Source organism: Nycticebus coucang, chromosome 18 (genome assembly GCF_027406575.1).
Source record: "Nycticebus coucang isolate mNycCou1 chromosome 18, mNycCou1.pri, whole genome shotgun sequence".
Taxonomy (NCBI): domain Eukaryota; kingdom Metazoa; phylum Chordata; class Mammalia; order Primates; family Lorisidae; genus Nycticebus; species Nycticebus coucang.
Window position 1 is genome coordinate 72,295,794 of NC_069797.1, and position 18,982 is coordinate 72,314,775.

The window sequence follows — 18,982 nt, forward strand, 5'->3', positions numbered from 1 at the left end:
TTCCTGGGACGGAGAGGGCTGGGGTGGCTGCCCCCTCTTTTGCTGGCTCCCAGCGTCCCCCAGAGAACCTAGAGGCCTTCTCTTGGGGCAGGGAGAGGCCCATGTACCTTGTAGCCTTGGTTGATGCCGTTAATGAACTGGGGGCTGGGGGCGTTCCAGGTGAAGCGGATGGTCGTGGAATTGGTGGCTTCTGCGTGCACGTTGCCTGGAGGGACGGTGGGAACTAGAAGGGTGAGAGAGGCAGGGGTGGGGCCGATCAGTCTATCTTGCCCTGCTCAGTGGAGGCAACCCAGAGATGGGGGCTGTAGACCCTGCTTTGTCACCCCCCCATTCCCTCCCCTGTGTAGACGACTTAAGGTGCCTTCTACTCTCTCTGGATTAGCTTGGGTTTAATAAAACTTGCCTCATCGCCCTCACAGTGCACCAATAAATTAAGGGGATGGAGATGAAACATTCTCTGGGGGGTTTTCAGGAGGAACGCTAGATGTAAGCTGTTCCCTGATCCAGTTAATGTGAAATTCACGGAAGGGCCAACCTCCCTGAAGCCTCTGCCCTTCACCAGGTCCTAGCCACCTGCCTCTTCATCTGGGCACCCTCCCCTCTTGGAAGCTGGGCATGGCAGGGTGGTTCCAGACATAGACTGAGGTTCATAGGGACTGGCAGGCACAGAACCCGGGAGACGCAGAAGCACCTGCACCCTACCCACCTCCCTGCAGCGTCCACTCGGTGACTTTGCTACTGTAGACACCCAGTCCTGCGCTGTTGTAGGCAGCCACCTCGATCTCATAGTTGGTCCAAATAATGAGATCTTCCAGTAGCAGGTTGTTGACATCAGCATCCGTGATGTTCTTAAACTGGTACCCAACAGGCAGCCCAGCCAGGCAGTACCTGCGGGGGTGGGGGGGTAGGGAGGAGTCAGTGTTCTCTGAGGGGGAGGAGTCAGTGCTCTCTGAGGGGGAGGAGTCAGTGCACTCTGAGGGGGAGGAGTCAGTGCACTCTGAGGGGGAGGAGTCAGTGCTCTCTGAGGGGGAGGAGTCAGTGCACTCTGAGGGGGAGGAGTCAGTGTTCTCTGAGGGGGAGGAGTCAGTGTTCTCTGAGGGGGAGGAGTCAGTGCTCTCTGAGGGGGAGGAGTCAGTGCACTCTGAGGTGGAGGAGTCAGTGGGCTCCGCCTTTTGCCCCCAGAATTGTCTAGAGTGGTGCTGCCTGTACAGTAGAACTTTGTGGGATGGTGGGGCTGCTCCATGTCTGGGCTGTCCAATAGGTGGTCGCTTGTGCATGAGGCTGTTACGACCCTGAAATGTGTTTAGTGCAACTGAGGAATTTGAGTTTGACATGGATTTTTTTTTGGTAGATATATTGGAAAAAATTTTGAGATTTGCGACAATTTGAAAAAACTTGCTGGTAGACTAGACATAGTGAAAAAATTAAGAGAAAAGTAGGTCATAAATACATAAAATTTAAGGGCTAATCAACTGTTTATGTTCTCAGTAAGACTTCTGGTCAACCATGGGTATTACTAGTTAAGATTGGTGGGAGACAAAAGTTATATGTAGATTTTTTTTTTTTTTGCAGTTTTTGGCCGGGGCTGGGTTTGAACCCGCCATCTCCGGCATATGGGGCCGCCTCCCTACTCCTTTGAGCCACAGGCACCGCCTATACGTAGATTTTTGATTGCACAGGGAGTTGGTACCCCTAACCCCACATTGTTCAGGGTCTATTGTAGTTTAAATAGCCGTAGGTGACTGGTGGTTACCTGACAGGACAGGTGTTAGGGGATGTGTCTGGACTATTCTTTTTTTTTTTTTTTTTTGTAGAGACAGAGTCTCACTGTACCGCCCTCGGGTAGAGTGCCGTGGCGTCACACGGCTCACAGCAACCTCTAACTCTTGGGCTTAGGCGATTCTCTTGCCTCAGCCTCCCGAGCAGCTGGGACTACAGGCGCCCGCCACAACGCCCGGCTATTTTTCTGTTGCAGTTTGGCTGGGGCTGGGTTTGAACCCGCCACCCTCGGTATATGGGGCCGGCGCCCTGCTCACTGAGCCACAGGCTGATGGGGGAGGAGAAAGTGGTGTGCTGGCTGTCCAGGGATGCTGAGAGTCCCCAGGGCAGTTCTCACAGGTCTCAGCCTCTGAGGTCATTGGCAGAACAGGTGGGTTTATTCTCCTCCTCTCTCTAAGAGGCTCTCTGACTGTCACTTATGTAGGTGCAGTGAAATACTTGGGGGTCCTTACTCCACCATCTCTACCTCATATGGAAAAAAGAACTCATGACACCAACTTGGTGGAATCTGTACAAGCAAATCTCGGGTGTTACACGTGGAGGATGTATAACTCATATGAGCACCACAATGCACACATACCTTTGAGTCTAGTTACTGGAAAATGAGGGGCCCCCAAATATTCTGATGCATTATATTACTCCATAGCGGTGGTTCTCCAAACCTTAGAATGCATCAATATCTCCTGGAGCATTTTTCTTTTTGGTTTTTGGCCGGGGCTAGGTTTGACCTGGAGCATTTTTAAAAACACAGATTTCTGAGCTCATCCCCAACCCAAAGTTTCTGATTCAGTAGGTCTTGAGTAAGACTTGAGAATTTGCCTTTCTGACCAGTTCTCAGGCTGTGTCGACGCTGTCTGTCTGCAGACCATGCTTAGAGAATAACTGCCCTTTAGGGTGAACCAAAAACCTGTAGCAAAATGAACCAGTGATGGAGCACTCCAGTCAACAATTCTAAGTCTGGAGACTTGCAGTGCTGGGGGGTGTGCATGTGCAGGGACGAGGCGCGAGGAGTTGCCCAGCGTTTTGCAACCAGCTGGGATCCAGAATATTGACGAGAGTTCTCAGAAACCTCAAATAACATGCTAATTTGGATTTATGAATCCCACGCGTTAGTGACCCTTAATGACTCTCCTTTAGGTTACTAGCAAAGGAGTCCTCCTCAGTCAAGCATTAGGGTAAAAGTCTATCTCACTGGACTTCACTTCCAGTAAGAACCAAAGAAAGAACTCTTGCTTTTCAATCAATTCTTGGCCCGTTAGTTTCTTTGCTCACTGTTCATGTTGACAGAAATTTGGCCTGGGCTGGTATAATCTCCACTTCCCAGGTGCTGGCCCCTTGGACAGACCTCCTTCCTTGTTGATCTATGCCTGTGTCAGCTCTGACATATGGCAGACTTGTCCTTCCACAGATCTTTAGGTGACTGTACTAGAGCACCTCTCTCAAACTTTCCTGCTGGTTTCCAAGGCTCTTGTGCCTAGAAGTTCTTCTAGGAGTCTAACCCAAGCCCTTCCTACCACGATCTAGGCAATTCTTGCTGCCTGGCTCTTGCTCGATGGAGAAGGGCCTGCCATCAGTCTGCATTGTTTTCCAGTTCAGTTCCAATCTTCCCATCCCCTTCCCCTCAGATTGGCTTCCTGTCCTGAGAGTAAACACTTACCTGATGATGTAGCCCTTGAGGATTCCATTCTGGTGGCTCTCAGGAGGCGGCTGCCACTGGATCATGATGGACTGATTGGTCCGGCCACTGGCAATGACATTCTGTGGAGGGGCTGTGGGAGGTTCCTCAGGGAGGGAGACCCTGGATCAGAAAACACCAATGCTCTTAGTCCTGGGGGCAAATGCAGGAGTTTAATAGGATATGGGCTCTGCCAGGTCCCTTGAGCATTCTACATAATTGTTGTGTGCTTTTGGGCAAGTCATTTAACCTCTCTGAGCTTGTTTCTATACAAGAATTATAAAGATCTGCTTATAAAACTGGCTGAGGCTCAAATGATACAACATAGACAGCAGTCTTTTAAAAATGTTACAAAATACCACGTGTGGATTTTTGGTGCAACAGAGGGGTGAGGGCCTCAGTTTCCCATTTGTCAAAGAAACCGCTTGTTTGGGCTTTAAGGAGACAGTGTGCAAGTATTTTAGAAGTAGGAGTGTTAAGTGATCGCCTTCCAGTTGCCAGTGGATGGTGTACCTTAATGAAGCCTCCTTTGCTGACCAGCTGAGCCTGGTTGGGGTGGTGGGGGAAGGGCACGTTGTGTGGCTGAGGCTGCCAAGGGGGCCCACCCTGCCTCCGGAAGCCAAGCACTATGACGTTTCTCTCTCTGGCATCGCTAGGGAACACCGTGTTCCGCCCAAGTGTATTTTTCACATCACTGACACGTATCCATTAAAAACAAAAGTTAATTACTTTTGATGGATGTCTTTTCCTTTTTGTTTATTTTCATGTTTCTGCTTTCTGATGGATAGCTTTCCAAAACACACCATGCACGCCCATGTTTTCATAAAGATGGAACTGAAGGTGATTTCGCCTTTTCCTCGCCGACTCAGGGCCGTGAGTATGAAGATCTGTTAGGCAGACGGAGCAGTGCTGCCCAGCACAGCTGCAGAGCAGGGGCAAGGCACAGGGTGGGTGCCCCTGCACGTCAGGCCACTCCATGCTTGGGATTTTGTGCCTCCAGAGGGACTGGGCTGTGTCTGCTTGTTCCCAGTCCCAACTCCAGTGGTTCATATGTGGCGTGGCCCACAGGGGGAACTCAACCAGCAGTGAGTGAGTGAATTCTCCTGTGTCAGCTCTCCATGTAGGGCTGTCACCTGTCACTGTTCCCTCTGGTGGGAGTGACGTGAGAGTGTCAACCTAGTGAAGACCAGAGAGACCCACGCTTATCAGAATGGTGGCAAAACCACACTGATGGATTTAAGCTGGGGGGCTCTTTGTATGCACCCATGGGCGATTCTTTTTTGTTGTTATTTTTTTATTGTTTGGGATTCATTGAGGATACAAAGAATTAGGATACACTGATCGCATTTGTTAGATAAAGTCCCTCTCATAATTGTGTCCCGCCCCCATGAGGTGTGCCTTACACGGTGACCCACCATCTCCCACTCTCCTCCCCTATCCACACTTCCTCATTCTCCAACCCCCTCTTGTATTAGCTCATCTGCTGCCTTCCTATTAGAATTCAGTACATTGAATTCTTCCTTCTCCATTCTCGTGATGCTTTACTAAGAAGATGTGTTCCACCTCCATCCAGGTTAGTACAAAAGATGTAAAGTCTCCCTTATTTTAATGGCTAACTAGTATTCCATAGTGTACATATACCACAACTTGTTAATCCATTCCTGGGTTGATAGGCGTTTAGGCTGTTTCCACATTTTGGCGATTGTAAATTGAGCTGCGATAAACAGTCTGGTGCAAATGTCCTTGTGATAGAAGGATTTTTTTTTTCTTCTGGCTAGATGCCAAGGGCGATTCTTACAGAGGCACGCCCACATCTCAGGCACCTGTTAGGTGTGTCACGGTCACTCTGATCTCTCACACACATCTTTCCCAGCAGAGGCGGCTGCTTGTTCCACTGCGCTGAGGTGGATGGAATTTGCCTTCTACATAAACAGGTGTTCCACATCATTCGCTAAACAGATTACCTGCTATTTTTATTCAATTTCCATCATTTTACAAAAGCTTTGCTGGAGCCCTAACAGAGCCTGGCGTTGTGCAAGGCATTGGGTGTGGAGATCCATGTAGACCCGGCATCCCTCTGGAGCTTTGCGACCGCTTAACAACCATGGTGACCCACGGAGATGCAGAGAGGAAGAGGCCGGGCTTTGAACTTGCTTGGCTCACCGTTAGCATTTGTCGGGCACCTCGGTGCTGTACCCGCATCATCTCATGCCCTCTTTTCAGCATCTCTGAGAGGTGGTTTTGTTACTGGCTGAAACTTAGCTGGGACCTGCCACCTTGGTTTTGGCGTAGGCCTCCTCCCCCAGCCCCGCCCGGCTGGAGCCATGGAGATGCCCCTGGCAGAGCGCCTGCCCCTCACCTCTCCGTGTCCTTGCTGAACTGTCCTTTCCCCACATCGTTGATGGCACAAAGACGGAATTGGTAGGAGCGTGCGGGAACCAAGCCCTTGACAGTCACTGAGGTGGCTTCAGGGTCCACACTGGCCAGGAGTACAGTCCAGGGGGCATCTGCAGGGTCAGAGGGTGGGGCAGAGGCGGGCATCTTAGACGGGGACAGTGCATGCTTCTGGTGCCCCATTCCCTGCAGGGGTACAGGTCCTTTGGGCTGGCAAGAGAGGGCATCCCGGCTTGGTCCGGCAAAGCCCAGTATGTCATTTTCTAGGTCCCATCAGTGGTGCGGTCCCAGGGTGGAGGCAGGGACAGGGTGCTGGGAGGACGCAAGTGCTCAGGAGGACTGAGACGCCTTCGTCTTTCTTCCCCCCTCAAATTGACGAGCACTGTTCAAATTACGCCCACTAATTTTGGAGTGCCCAACTTGGGGACTTGGAGAATGAAAACAAAAATTAAAAAAAAATGTAACAGTCATTTTCTTCAAGGCTGCTGCTGTGCCAGCAGCTCCCAGGTGCCATCTCACTCTGCTGTCCCACAGCCTTGACTGGCAGACACCAGCATTCCTCGGACAGGCAAGGAAGCTGAGGCTATGGCAGGAAAGCTTTGTCAGAGGCCCAGGACCAGGAAGTGGGAGCCGGGACCCCAGCCCTGGGCTATGGCGGGGGTGTGGGGGGCAGGGGAACCTTACTGTTCTCCGACATCTCCAGGACGTAGCGGATCAGGGGGCTGTTGCCGTCGAAGGGCTTGGCCCATGTCAGGTTGATGGCTCTCCTCTCCGTGGTGCTCAGAGTGGCCACTGGGTGCTCTGGGGCGTGGGGCAGTTGCCTAGAGGAGAGAGAGGCATGGCGGGGCTGTCCTGTGTGGTCTATAGTGACACCAGGGTCTTGGGCTGGTGGGCCCTGCACGACTGTCCCTGACACCTTGTGCTCAGACATAAAACAGCCTTCAGGACACTACCTGGAGATTCTGGAATTGGAGCCTGCCTACCTAAAGCCATCCTCAGACCCACCACAAAGCTCTTGACAGAGGGCTTAACAGAGCTGGGAGAAAGGGGTCGAAGGATGCTTCGGGTGTGTCCTCAGAGAAGGTGAACAGGCCCACGTCACCCGTGGCCTGGTGGCCTGACATGAGGAAAGCAGGTGGCTCTGAGCGCTCTGGTCGCTGCTGCTGCCTGGACCTCCTTTGCCCTGGGCCTGGCAGGGCTGCCCTTACCTGACTCGCAGGTGGGCACTGCGAGAGTCATTGCCTCCAGCTGAGATCACCCGGCAGGTGTATGTGCCAATGTCCCCTGACCAGGTCTGTGAGACGTGCAGGGAGCCGTTTTTGTCCAGGCGGATACGGGGGTTGTTGTCCATGCCCAGAGCAGCCCCGTCCTTCTCCCAGACGTACCTGAGAGTGAGAAGCACCGATGAGAAAAGAGAGGGAGGGGAGCTCCAGGGGCTGGGCTCAGCACAAAGCCTGTTGCCAGAAGAGAGCTCCAAAGGTGGGCAGGGGGCTTTTCAGGGGCCACAGCGAGGACTGGGGAGGAGGACAGAGGAAGTCTGAGAATCCCAGGGGAGTTAATGGCATTAAGTCATTAATGATCATTTACACCTTTAGTTCAGGTAGGTCAAAGCGGTGTTGCTTTTGGCCAGAAGCCCCTGCAAAACAGCCAGCACAAACGAGCCAGTAAAGGTATTCTTCCAAAGAGGTTAAGAGATTACAGCTGGAAAAAAGAATTAAAGTTTCCGCATAGACTACATTTTGGAATTAGTTTTATGAGGGGAATCATTAGATCGATGCATCACTGTGACAAATTGACTTTAGTGTCCAAAAAATCACTTTAGCTTCGGTCGGTCAGTACAAAGGGGACTTGAGAAATTACACACATACCAGCTCCTGACAATAAGAAATATCTTCTCTGGAATTGTTCTTGAGGAAATGCAACCATTATCATTGTCATCAATGCACTCAGAGTGCCAGCTTTGGGGGGTAGGATGCCATTCTGTCCCCCCTTGGTTCTCAGCACAAGGGTGACTGAGATGCTTGCAGATAACCCCAATAAATGGGGGGAGCCGGATGGGGGCTGAGCTGCAGGCTCATAGAACTATCTGGGTTTAGAGATCTAAGATTACTAGGGAGAGCGAGTCTGTCGTATTTTTAATCTAAGTTTCGAAGTCCGCTAAAGTTAGCCATTGTTATATATTTTTAATGATACGTGGATATCTAGCAATCCATCCATCCATCCTGTTTTGAGAGCTGTTTTTTCCCTGCAACCAAATACCAAATTCTTTTTAATGCGACATTCCCACCCTGGTGTTTATTGATGCTTCAACATGGTTGCTCTGTAATTTAACTCATCCCACAATGCTGGACATTCAAGTTAGCTCCTTGTTCTCTGATATTAGTTATTGCTATGATGAGCATTTATGTACATTCCAAATCGCTTCCTCAAGGACAAAGTCTCAGCGGTAAAATTGCTGAGTTAGTGTATGGCTCTTAATACATATTGACAAATCAACAGCAGTAATCACCTTCAAGTCACCTGTTTATCTAGCAAAGAATCGCCCTTACCAGCATTCATGGAGAGGACAGAATTTTACTTAAAAGCAGATCTAGTTGCAGAGAGTAATTCTCATGTAAGAAACAACCTGGGGCAAGCAGTCTGTGCTTCAGGAAGTGATGTTTTAGGAAGCAATTATCATTGCTGTGAAGTATTTGTGCCAAAACAATTCAACTTGAATCTAATTAGTGGTCACTCAAATATGATTAGACACACAGGGGACAGCAGAACAAGTTAACAATACCATGAGAAAGTAGCTAGTCAAATCCAGAATGTGGAATACACATATTCTATGTGGGGGTCACCAAACTATGACCTGTTGCCTGTTTGTGTAAATAAAGTTTTATTGGCACACAGACGTGCCCCATTTGTTTATAATTTTGCACTATGAACACAGGTGTAGTCAGTCATGAGTCCATTCAGTTCAGGTAGGGTAGACATTTTTTCAAAATAATCTGCAATTATATAACTGGCTATTGAGCAAAATTGATGAGTGGTTTTTGGGGTCCTCTTGACTTTAAATAATAGTTCTCAGGATATGAAAGATGTGGCAAAATAGTAAAAGGATATTCATAATGATATTTCTTAATATTGCAAAAATTTAGAAATAATCCAAATATCCAGCAACATGGAATTGGTAAATATCCACGAAATGCACTACTGAATGATTATGTGATTTGTGTTATACAAAGACATTTATTGACACGGGAAGAGAGTCACAACAGGTTCTTAGGGGAAATGCTGATCAAAACCCAGCATGTTTCTAGTTTAAAATGGTACTGACTTTCTAACTGAGGGAAACAGATAATTTTACTTTTCTCCTCCTCTCTCTTTTTCATTTATTTGCATTTTCTATCTTTCCCTCTTAAAATGGAGTGGATTCCATAATAAGAACAAAATAGAAATATTTTAAAATAATGGCTAAATGTGGATTATTCAAATTTGATCTAGATCCAGATTAGATACCACAAAAAGGTGTTTTCTTCTAGAACTGTTCTGGAGGTTTTCGCTGGCAACCTGCACCTGCCCAGGACCTCAGCCCAGGACCCGAGCTCTACTCTGAGAACGTGTAACTCAGGGTTAAGTGGCTGCTGCTTTCGCTGGATTTGGTTGTTCAGATCCTTTCTAGTCTGTCTGCTCAGGGAACCCTGTTGTGTTCCAGCTGGAACAGGGGCTTTCAATTCTGGTGACACATTAGAATCACCTGGTGAAGTTATTAAAAAATGCTGATGTCTGGGTCCACCCTATGCCAAGATTTACCTCCCGAAGGTGGAAGTCCCCTACCCCATATCCAAGGAAGACAGGCTGAGATGGAAGATGTAGGGGTGGCCTTGAGCTTGGATTTTGTCAGTCTGGGGGATGAGGGGATGAGTTCTGATCTCCCCCTGTCTTGAAAAGTTTGACCTCAATGGTTAATTCCATTTAGGTTGAGTACCCCTCCAGTAAACTGGGACAGAGATTTCTCACCTGTAGGTCTTTGGGGATCCCTAAAGTATGGGTCTGCAGATACATGGCAAGAGATCCCAAATCCCTTTGCACACTAATAATTGTCTAGAGAATGAAAAAAATGTGCAAGTATTTCTCAAACATAAGTAGACAACATTTTTTTTTTGGCCAGGGCTAGGTTTGAACCCTCCACCTCCGGTATATGGGGCCGGCGCCCTACTCCTTTGAGCCACAGGCACCATCCAATTTTATACATAAAAACGCCAATTTTATACATAAAACACCAATTTAAAGTGATACTGAATTAACACAGCTTTTTGTTGTTAGGGAAATTGTTATTATTCACAATTAGTGAATGCTGAAGTACAGCTTCTACCTAACGCACAGGTCTGAGACTCACAGCAGTGTTCTACGTGGGTTCTCTCTGAGGACCTTTTTATGGTTGGTATATTTATTTATTTTTAGAAAAATCTATTAAACCCAGAAATAAACATATTGTGGATTATCTGCTGATAGTGTTCTAACTTCATCTATGTGATTTCAAGGTTCATGTTTGCATATGTGCCAGCACCACAAGATGACTGCCCTAAAGGGTCAACATCTGACAGCGAATGAGGTGTTTCTCCAACTGGGGCCGGATGTGTTCTCTTTGGCCAAGTGTAGGCCGGTGGAGCTGGACCCGGCTCCTGGGGGGTCTCATTTGGTGTGGCCGCACGGACTGTCATATGAGCAGTGACCACCAGGTGGCGCCCCAGGACGCAGCTGCCTCCTGGAGCGAGGGCAGCGCCGGCCCCTCCATCTCCACGCCCGCCCGTGGCTTCCTCGGTGATGATGTTGCTCTCGCTGGTAAGGTAGAGAAGCAACATGTAGGGCATACTTATTCTAAGGAAGCAGTTGCCTTTCCCCTGAGCATTCTGGAGCCCAAGGAAGAGACTGCAGGGAGGATTCCCTCCTGGTTTTAGTTCACAAAGCCGTGGGGGTGGGGGTGGGGGTAGGGGTTGGGCCAGGTGTCCCTCTCCCAAGCTTGGGTGGGGTCCAGGCTTTTGTGTCTTTTTTGGTTGCTCCTCCCAGCCTGTCCAGTGGCTTCCTCAGCAGGACCAGGTGCCCTGGAGGCCAAGTCCCTTGCTAAAGGCCCCAGCTTCCCCATGGTGGATTGGGGTGGACTCACATGGAGACCTTCCCCTCACATGGCTGTCTTGGAGGGTCACTCCAGGGGTCATCTCCTGCCCCAGCCCTCTGGCTGATGCCACGTCTGCTTACCCAGACTCCTGTGTGGCTCAGTTGGTGGCCAGAGGGTCTAAGCCTTGGGGTAGAAGGTGTCACAGAGTGCCACCCAGACTCATCTCTATCCGCCTCTCTCCCTATTCCCTCTCCCATCCTTCTTTTCTTCATTTTTCTGCCTCTCTACCTCTTTCCCACCCCACTTGGACATCACCTCAACTCAATTTCAGGTAGCCCAGCTCCCCAGGGTTAATTCTGCACCCCTATCTCACAGCCCTGCACTCAGCCCTGAACGGCCCCCGGGTGAGGCTGGGCCCCACTGCTGGCCACGCTGACCTCCCTGCTATTGATACTCCCCCAACTGTGAGCTTCCCCCACCCTGGTTCTCCCTCACCTTGCCTGAAGTCAGAGCAACAGCAGAGCTAGTACCTGACGGTCACTCGGGGGTCGTGGGTCACTCCGCATACCATGGAAGCCTGCGTGCCCTTGATGACACTCTGGTCCTGGGGTGGCCTGGTGATACGGGTCCGTGCTAAAAGACAGCGTGGAGATAGCCTGGTGAGCAGGGGTGTGGGCTCCAGCACTACACATGTGGCGTGTATGAGGTATGTGGGAAAGACGTCTTCTGGGGACTTGGGGCTGCATGGCTGGATGAAGGCAGACCTGGTCCAGCGAAGGTCCCAGTTAAAAAGAGTAACGTTCTCCCCACTACTGAAGTTCTCAGAAGCCACACTGATAGTGGGGCTTGTTTAATGTTGCTGTCACAAACCCATGTAAGGGATGGAGAAACAGAAGTCTGAGGACGGGCAGGGCCTTATAGCACCTGGGGTCCAGCCAGTGAGAAAATAGGGTCTTCAGATTTCCAGGCCAGTGCTTTGCCCACCAGCCTTCCACCGGGCTCAGCCCAGACAAGTGGCACACAGGTGTGTGTGTGTGCTGTGTGGATCCCAAGGTGGAAGGGTCGAAGTTGGGCTGGGACCGAACCAGCAGGTGGCCTGTTTGGGTGAATAAACTCTTTCTGGAACACAGCTGTGCCCTCTGGATTACATACTGTCTGGGCCACTTTCTAGAGGTAGAAGAGAACTTAGTCGAGAAGCCGTGACAGAAACTGGCTCAGAAAGCCAAAAACATTTACTATCTGGCCCTTTACTAAAAAAATTTGCCAATTTCTGTCCTAAAATATATGGAGACAGCTCTCCTGTAACCTCGATGTTCTCTTAACTCAGCCAAGCATGGCACAAGCTCTGCTCACATGGTGCTGTTGGTGGAGCCTTTACTTTCCTGGTCTCTGGCCTCTGAATTAGTTTGTCATTGTCCCTCTGATGAGAAGAGCCCTGACTGGGGCAGAAAACAGTGTGCAGAGGCTGGCCGTGTGAATGTGCTCATAGGCACCCTGTGTCCCCACGACCTTCTGGGAAGCACATGCTCACGCACGCATGTGTGGAGCCCCCCCAGCTCTGTACACTCACCCCAAACGACCAGGTCTGCTGAGGCCTCATCCACCCCACGAGAGTTGGTGGCCAAGCAGGTGTAGGTCCCAGCATCGGAGATGTGCGTGGGGCTGATGAGCAGGCTGCCTGACTCCAAGGGCGTGAAGCGCGGCAGCTGGACGGAGCCACTGGCCAGGATACGCTCCCCTGAGGGTGACATGGGGTGGGGGACTCAGCCTTCAGTCCCCTCCAGAGCATGTCCTGTCCCTCCCCTGGCAGGCTCCCAGCTCCAGAAATGCTAGAAACGGAGGGGACAAGCAGTGGCGGGGCTGAGCCCAGAGAGGGCTTCCTGGCTCAGGGATGGGTGCAAGGCACAGGGTCCCAGAGGGGCCTGGAGCCCCGTTCCCGGGTGCTTTTCCCCCCTGCCCCCCACTTCTGCCCTTCACTGGAGAAGACTACTCATGGCTTCCTGATGGCCGTGAGCCACAGCCTGGCACGGCCTGTGGAGGCAGCTGGCACCTGGTGTGTGTTGGGGAGACAGCTTTGACAAGGTGACAATGGGCACTCTGTGCAGGATGGTCTGGAGAGTCACCTTCAAGGGAGTGGAGGGAAGTGGTGCGGGTGGGGTGCAGAGGGATGCCCTGGTCAGGACAGACCTCCTTCTGCAGTGCGACCTGGGGAGGCCTCATGCCTAGCCTGGGGGGAGGGTCCCCATCAGAGAAAGAGAGGAGGGCAAGTGCGGGAGTGAGCCTTAGAGTGTAGATTTTTGTGACTGTATCATTTTAAACAAAATTCTCCCCTCTGTAGAGGGGCACCTCTGTGTGCAGCTGGGGATCACATGTGTCCATTTGCACACATGTCAGGTGGGTATGCTTGTCTCCATGTCTTGGCATGTGCTCCGTTATTTCCGTAAGCATTTACTGAGTACCTGCTCTGTGCCAAACTCTGCTCTAGCCCCTGGGTGACAGCAGTGGACAAGCCCGAGAGCCCGGACACTGCGGGGAGCAGGCAGTGGGCGAGGTGAACTGCAGATGACCTCCTTGTCAGTAGGTGGGGGATGTGGACTAGGGAGGGAATGTGGGGAGGGCCCACCTGAGCAGGGAGCTACTGTGTGCAAAGGGAGGGGTGTGAAGTGGATGTGTGACCCCAGAGGGGAAGAGGGAGCCAGAGGGACTTAGGTCGGCAGCTTGGGCTCTGCTGAGCCACCCTGGGAGGAGAGATGGCCTCCTCCCTGCACTGAGAGCCACCCCCTCCAGGATAACATCTGTCATCAAACACTCAGGGCTTCCCAGCACCATGCAAGCCTGTCACATACATGTTACGGACTAGCCTTCACGTCACCCCCGAGGTACATACATTCCCATTCTCAGTTCATAGATGGAGAACCTGAGGCTTGGGGTGAGTTGAGGCTGGTGAGCCCAGCATGTAGTGCATATTGTGATGTGAAAGATGCTTTCTTAGGCTGTGCAGTGTACAGCCTTCACAACTGTACATGGGGAGCCTAACCTGGCTGGCTCCAGAATCTAGTTCTGAAGGCTGACCCAGACTGTCACATGGCCACACCCTCTGGAGGTTTGTCTCACCTACCTTTCTGCCAAGTGATAGCTGGCCGGGGTGCTCCTGAGGTCTCACATGCCAGCACCACTGACATGCCATCGATCACCGTGCTATCCAGGGGGCCCCTGGTGATGTTGGGGGCGATGCCTGCAAACAGACAGTGGGACCGCTTAGCCAAACCCCAGGAGAAGCTCCTGTAGCCAGAGGGCCCGGGAACTTGGAGCCTACCAAAGGACAGGTCCTCATCCCCCCTGGTGTGAGGCCTTCTTGTTGCGAAGGAGCCCATGAGGGCTCCCCCATCGCCTGCCCTATGGAAGGACCCAGGTGATGCCAGTTCCCACCCTGCTTTTTCAGGCAGCCATTTGAGGGAAACCCAGGACCTCAGAGGGCAGCTCACATCCTCCGTGACAACATAAATGAAATTTACCCTTGAACAGCATGAAATGAAAGCTCTGGCTTTGTAAAAGAAAAACAGTTACTGCCAATAAGGGAACTTTGCCCACTTTCTAAGAGCACCAGAGAGCTCCCTTCAGCCTGGCTGCCTTGTGACCTCCTTGTTCTGTGCTCCTCTTCCCTAACCCCAGCACTCAAGGCAGGGTCTGTCAGATGTTGCAGGAGCAGGACGGAATACTTGCATTTGGAAGCGAGACATGAGATGGCAGCTCCTCAGTAGCCACCTTTGGGGCAGACCCAGCTCCCTCTGCCCCACGGCTGCTTGGCCCAGGGGACTCAGTTGCTCTAGGAGGCCCCTGAACAGCCTTTGCTGTTGAGCTGAGAGCACCGGTGCCCTGCACAGAGCTTTGTGCTTTGAGCCTGGCCACCCACAGCATCATCTGTGACTGACAAAATAACTCCATGAAGCAGCATGGGCAGCTGTTACGGCCACTAACAGAGACTCCAAGAGGTTCCCCCTCTTGCCAGTGGGGGAACTAAGGTGAAAGCGCTGGTTCTCTTCTTTGGAAACGTGAACGCGTCTCCTCCCGTGAGAAGGGGTTGCTTCAGGCCTGGAATCAGTGGTTTCATAGCTCCCTCCTTTTCTCAAAGAGCCAGTGAAGCCAGCCTTGTCTCCACAACACTGGGGAGAACTCCTAGAGCCTGAGACCCCCTCTGGAGTCTGGACTCGGGGCTGCAGAAGCCACCCAGGCTGCTGCACAAGGGACAGTCTTGGGGATCCTGTCTCTGCAGAATGGAGTGTGCTGTTCTCAGAAGCCCCTTGGCTTGGAGGGCAGCTGTGTCCTGGGCAAGAGGGGCTCAGGGGCAGGACATGGGAAGGCCCAACTTACTTGTGACGGCCAGGTAGGTGGAGGTTTGCACCTCGCCAGCCGCATTGCGAGCGAAGCACTGGAACATACCAGTGTCGTCGGGCACCAGGCTGCTGATCTGCAGACTGCCGTCACCAGGCTGCCGGAAGCGGGGCAGCTTCTCCACCTCTACCACGGCCGCGTCTTTGTACCAGGTGATGGTGGGTGGCGGCACACCTGTGGGCAACATGTGGGCCCACTGTCAGCTGGGAGGGGTGCTCAGGTGCAGGCTGAGGCCGGAAATCTGAGGGGGGCCGGTCCCTGGTGTGTCTGGGCCTCTAGGACCCTTTCAGAGGTGCCACTGGGGTCAGTTTAGTGTGGAATTCTGGATGGGACAAACTAATCTCTCTCTCTATATATATATTTGTTTTTGAGACAAAGTCTTACTCTGTCGCCCTGGGTAGAGTGTCGTGGCATCATCCTAGCTCACAGCAACCTCAAATTCTTGGGCTTTAGTGATCCTCTTGTCTCAGCCTCCTGAGTAGCTGGGACTACAGGTGCCCACCACAACATCTGACTAGTTTTAGTAGAGACAGGGTCACCCTCTTGCTCAGGCTGGTCCTGAGCTCAAGGGATCCTCCCAGAGTGTTAGGATTACAGGGGTGAGCCACCACCCCCAGCCTCATTTCTGATTTTTTACTACAGTGTTTAGCAGAGTGCTGGAAACCTCCAAGCAGGGGATGGTGTCCCAACCCCACTGCACATAGAGGTGCATGGGGCTCCCTCAGCCCCTCCATCTGGCCTGCTGAGTCCTCCCCTCAGTCTCTCCGGGTGGCTGCTCAAAAGTCACTTCCCCAGATAAGTTCACCACACCCTGTCCAAAGCAGCCCCCATCCATCTAACCCCCACTGAGCCCTTGCTTCTCCTTCCTGGCGCTCTCCCACCCTGCCATCAAACCATGCCATACTTCATCCAGCCCACCCCTCGCTTCCTGCTCCATTGCAGTATTTCTGAGGTGGGGAACTGTCTTCTAATCGACAGCATGTCATCATTTAATTGGCAGCCTTTTTTCTTTCTTAGTGGTACATAAAATAATGGGGCATCTCGCAACTCATGGCATTTTAGATAAAATGAAATAAGGCATCTTTATTTGTTTGTTGTCTTGCCCGTCTCCCTCCCAAGAATCTACGTTCTCTACTAGCAGGGATTTGCCTGTATCTCCCCACCCCTGAGAGCGATTTCGGCACATGGTAAGCCCTCAAAAAATATTTATTGCACGAGTGAATGATCTTTGCCTTCCCCTTGCAGAGTCTCAGAAGGGGAGTCGTTTTTCACCCCTCCGGCACGAGCCTCCCTCCCGCAGAGCTACACTTGGCCCCTTTGCTCAACGCCTCCCATTGCGCACGTTCTTCTCTCTCCATCATCCCGGATTTCATCCTGGCTGCAGGCTGTCTTTGGGCTCCGCTGAATCAGACGGAGAAAGGGTAGGGATGGGAAAGTAGAAATTCTTCAGCAAGTCTGACAAGGGGGGTTAAGTAGGAAAAGCGGTGGGAGGAGACAGAGCAAAATGGCCCAAAAAACAGCTGAGTGTGAGTGGCACATCGCAGGCGAGACACGCCCAGGGCCTGCTGGTTCTGACATTACAGTAATTTGGCATTGTCTACAACTCTCAAATTATGGGCAATTTGGGCCTGCAACCTGTCCTGAAATTACGGTGATTGGGGTTCATTTGTTACTCTCACGTTATGGTAACATAAGGGCTGATTTCCAGCTGGAGATGATGGTGATTTGGCCCATTTGGCTCCTGGGTACCTCGCCCAGGCAACTACTCTGTGCTGGGGGATGCGGCTTTGAGAAGGGGGTGGGGCTTAGAAATGTCCCTGACAGGGACGGGAGAGGCTGAAGGCCTGGGAACTCTGTGTCCCTCCAGCCGTACCACCACGTTACCTTTGGCCCAACAGGGGATGTCCACCACCTTCTCCATTTCTGCCGTGATGTGCCTCTCGGGCTCCTTGACAAACTGAGGCGGCTCTGCAGGAGGACGGACCAGGGAATGGGTCAGAGCCTGCTCCTTTAGGTCCAGCCGCTGCGGGGGCCACCCTTAAGGAGGCTGCTAGCTTAGCTGCCCCCAGCCCACAGGAGAGCCCCAAGTGCCCTGCTGTGCCTCACCCCACACGGAAAGGTAGGCTCCCCGGACCACAGACGGGACGCTGCTACTGCGCAGGACGGCCTCGCACTCATAGTACCCGGCGTCCCTGCCCGTGGGGTTGGGGATCGTGAGCCGGCGGTTGTAGTCACTGATGCCGCTGGACAGTGGCGCCCCGTCCTTCTTCCAAATGATGTGCAGCTTGATCAGGGGTCTGCAGGGTGGGAGGAAGGGGGTGTTCAGCCACAGGGACTTCTGGAGAACCTGCCTGGGGTCACATGCCTCCTGGCTACTCTCTACCTGCAAGATCTAGGGGTCTCAGTGTCTCCATCTGGAAAATGGACACAACTGTGCCTGCTCATGGGGTTGCTGTGATGATGAATACATTAAAGCAAGTACGTGTGTGCAACAGGGCCTGGCTGCAGGGTGGTAACTCTGCTCAGCAGCTCTGGCAAAGCCGGCAAGCAGCTGCCCCCAACCTCCCTCTGTGTGCTGTGTCCCACCCAGACATGCAGCAGCAATGTGGAAGTACAAGGGTGAGGGGCCCAGAGGGTGCAGAGGACAACCAGCGCAGACAGAAAAACCTGCCCCCACTGTGAGGGAGGCGTGAGTACGAGCCCTTCTATGCTGGAGCCCTGCGCTCCCAGGCTCCCGGGGTTTGGTCTTTCCAGGTACTTCTGCACAGTTCTGGGTGTACCCCAGAGGATAGGTCCAAAGTGGGCCTATGCTAGCCCCACGGGGTGTGCGGCAGAGTCCCATGGAAGAAGGGTCTGCGGCTGTGCAAGTCTGGGAAGCACTGCCTTGGGTGAGGTTGGCCAGGTTCTCTCTGGGGGTCTTCTCAGGGCCGTTAGTGAGCCCAGGGGCATCCTGGCAGCATTTCCCACACTGGGGTTTCCTAGCGCTCCCTTTCAGAGATGCTGCAAGAGGGACGTGCTTCCTGGGAATCTTCAGCCTGAGGGGACTTTGGGGACATCAGTCTGGCTCTCTGCAACGTATCAGTTCACCTTTGCTGAGCACTCATGAGGTGTCAGGTCAGGCTGGTGTCAGTGTGCCACTCCTCTGCTCAGATCACTCCCGTTTTACGGCTGAGCAGTTCAAGGACCTGTTCATTGTTTCCTCTGTAGGAAGGTGAGGGCTGCATGTGGCTGGGAAGGGGCTTCAGTGGCCCCTGATCCCAGGTCTGCCTTCCTGTCAAGCCAACACTCTTAACCACCATGGAAAGTGTCTCCCTTGCACACTGGTGTGCACACAAGGCCCTAATTTGAGAGGCAGTCTGCTGCACTCTGGGCTTCTGCCATGCCCCAGATGTCCTGGACAGGCTGGATGTCAGGATGCAGCCTTTCAGGATTGTGGTTAATCTCCCGTCAGTTCAGGAACAGCATTAAAGTTAGGAGATGGAAGCTGGGGCTGCGGGGTGTAACCCACCTGGCATTGGCCACACACTCCATGGTGACCTCCGAGGTTCCAGCCACCACACTGGTGTTCTTGGGAGGGATGATGATGGTGGGTGCAATGGGGTCTGCAGGCCCCCCAACATCTGGGGGAGAGGTCAGAT

General features: G+C 52.2%; 1 protein-coding gene across 3 annotated transcripts in view; it reads right to left on the reverse strand.

Annotated features, from left to right (window-relative positions):
* The window catches only part of SDK2 (sidekick cell adhesion molecule 2), a 294,538-nt gene that overhangs the window by 60,881 nt on the left and 214,675 nt on the right, over positions 1-18,982 (reverse strand). For all 3 annotated transcript variants that reach the window (XM_053568347.1, XM_053568346.1, XM_053568345.1), the window contains 13 exons: positions 18,853-18,964; positions 17,451-17,641; positions 17,229-17,312; positions 15,324-15,518; positions 14,071-14,187; positions 12,523-12,690; positions 11,483-11,585; positions 7,057-7,233; positions 6,533-6,669; positions 5,814-5,961; positions 3,437-3,577; positions 707-888; positions 108-223 (listed from right to left, as the gene is read on the reverse strand). In XM_053568347.1, the coding sequence (XP_053424322.1) occupies positions 108-223; positions 707-888; positions 3,437-3,577; positions 5,814-5,961; positions 6,533-6,669; positions 7,057-7,233; positions 11,483-11,585; positions 12,523-12,690; positions 14,071-14,187; positions 15,324-15,518; positions 17,229-17,312; positions 17,451-17,641; positions 18,853-18,964 (1,871 nt within the window). The remainder of the gene's footprint in view (positions 1-107; positions 224-706; positions 889-3,436; positions 3,578-5,813; positions 5,962-6,532; positions 6,670-7,056; positions 7,234-11,482; positions 11,586-12,522; positions 12,691-14,070; positions 14,188-15,323; positions 15,519-17,228; positions 17,313-17,450; positions 17,642-18,852; positions 18,965-18,982) is intronic.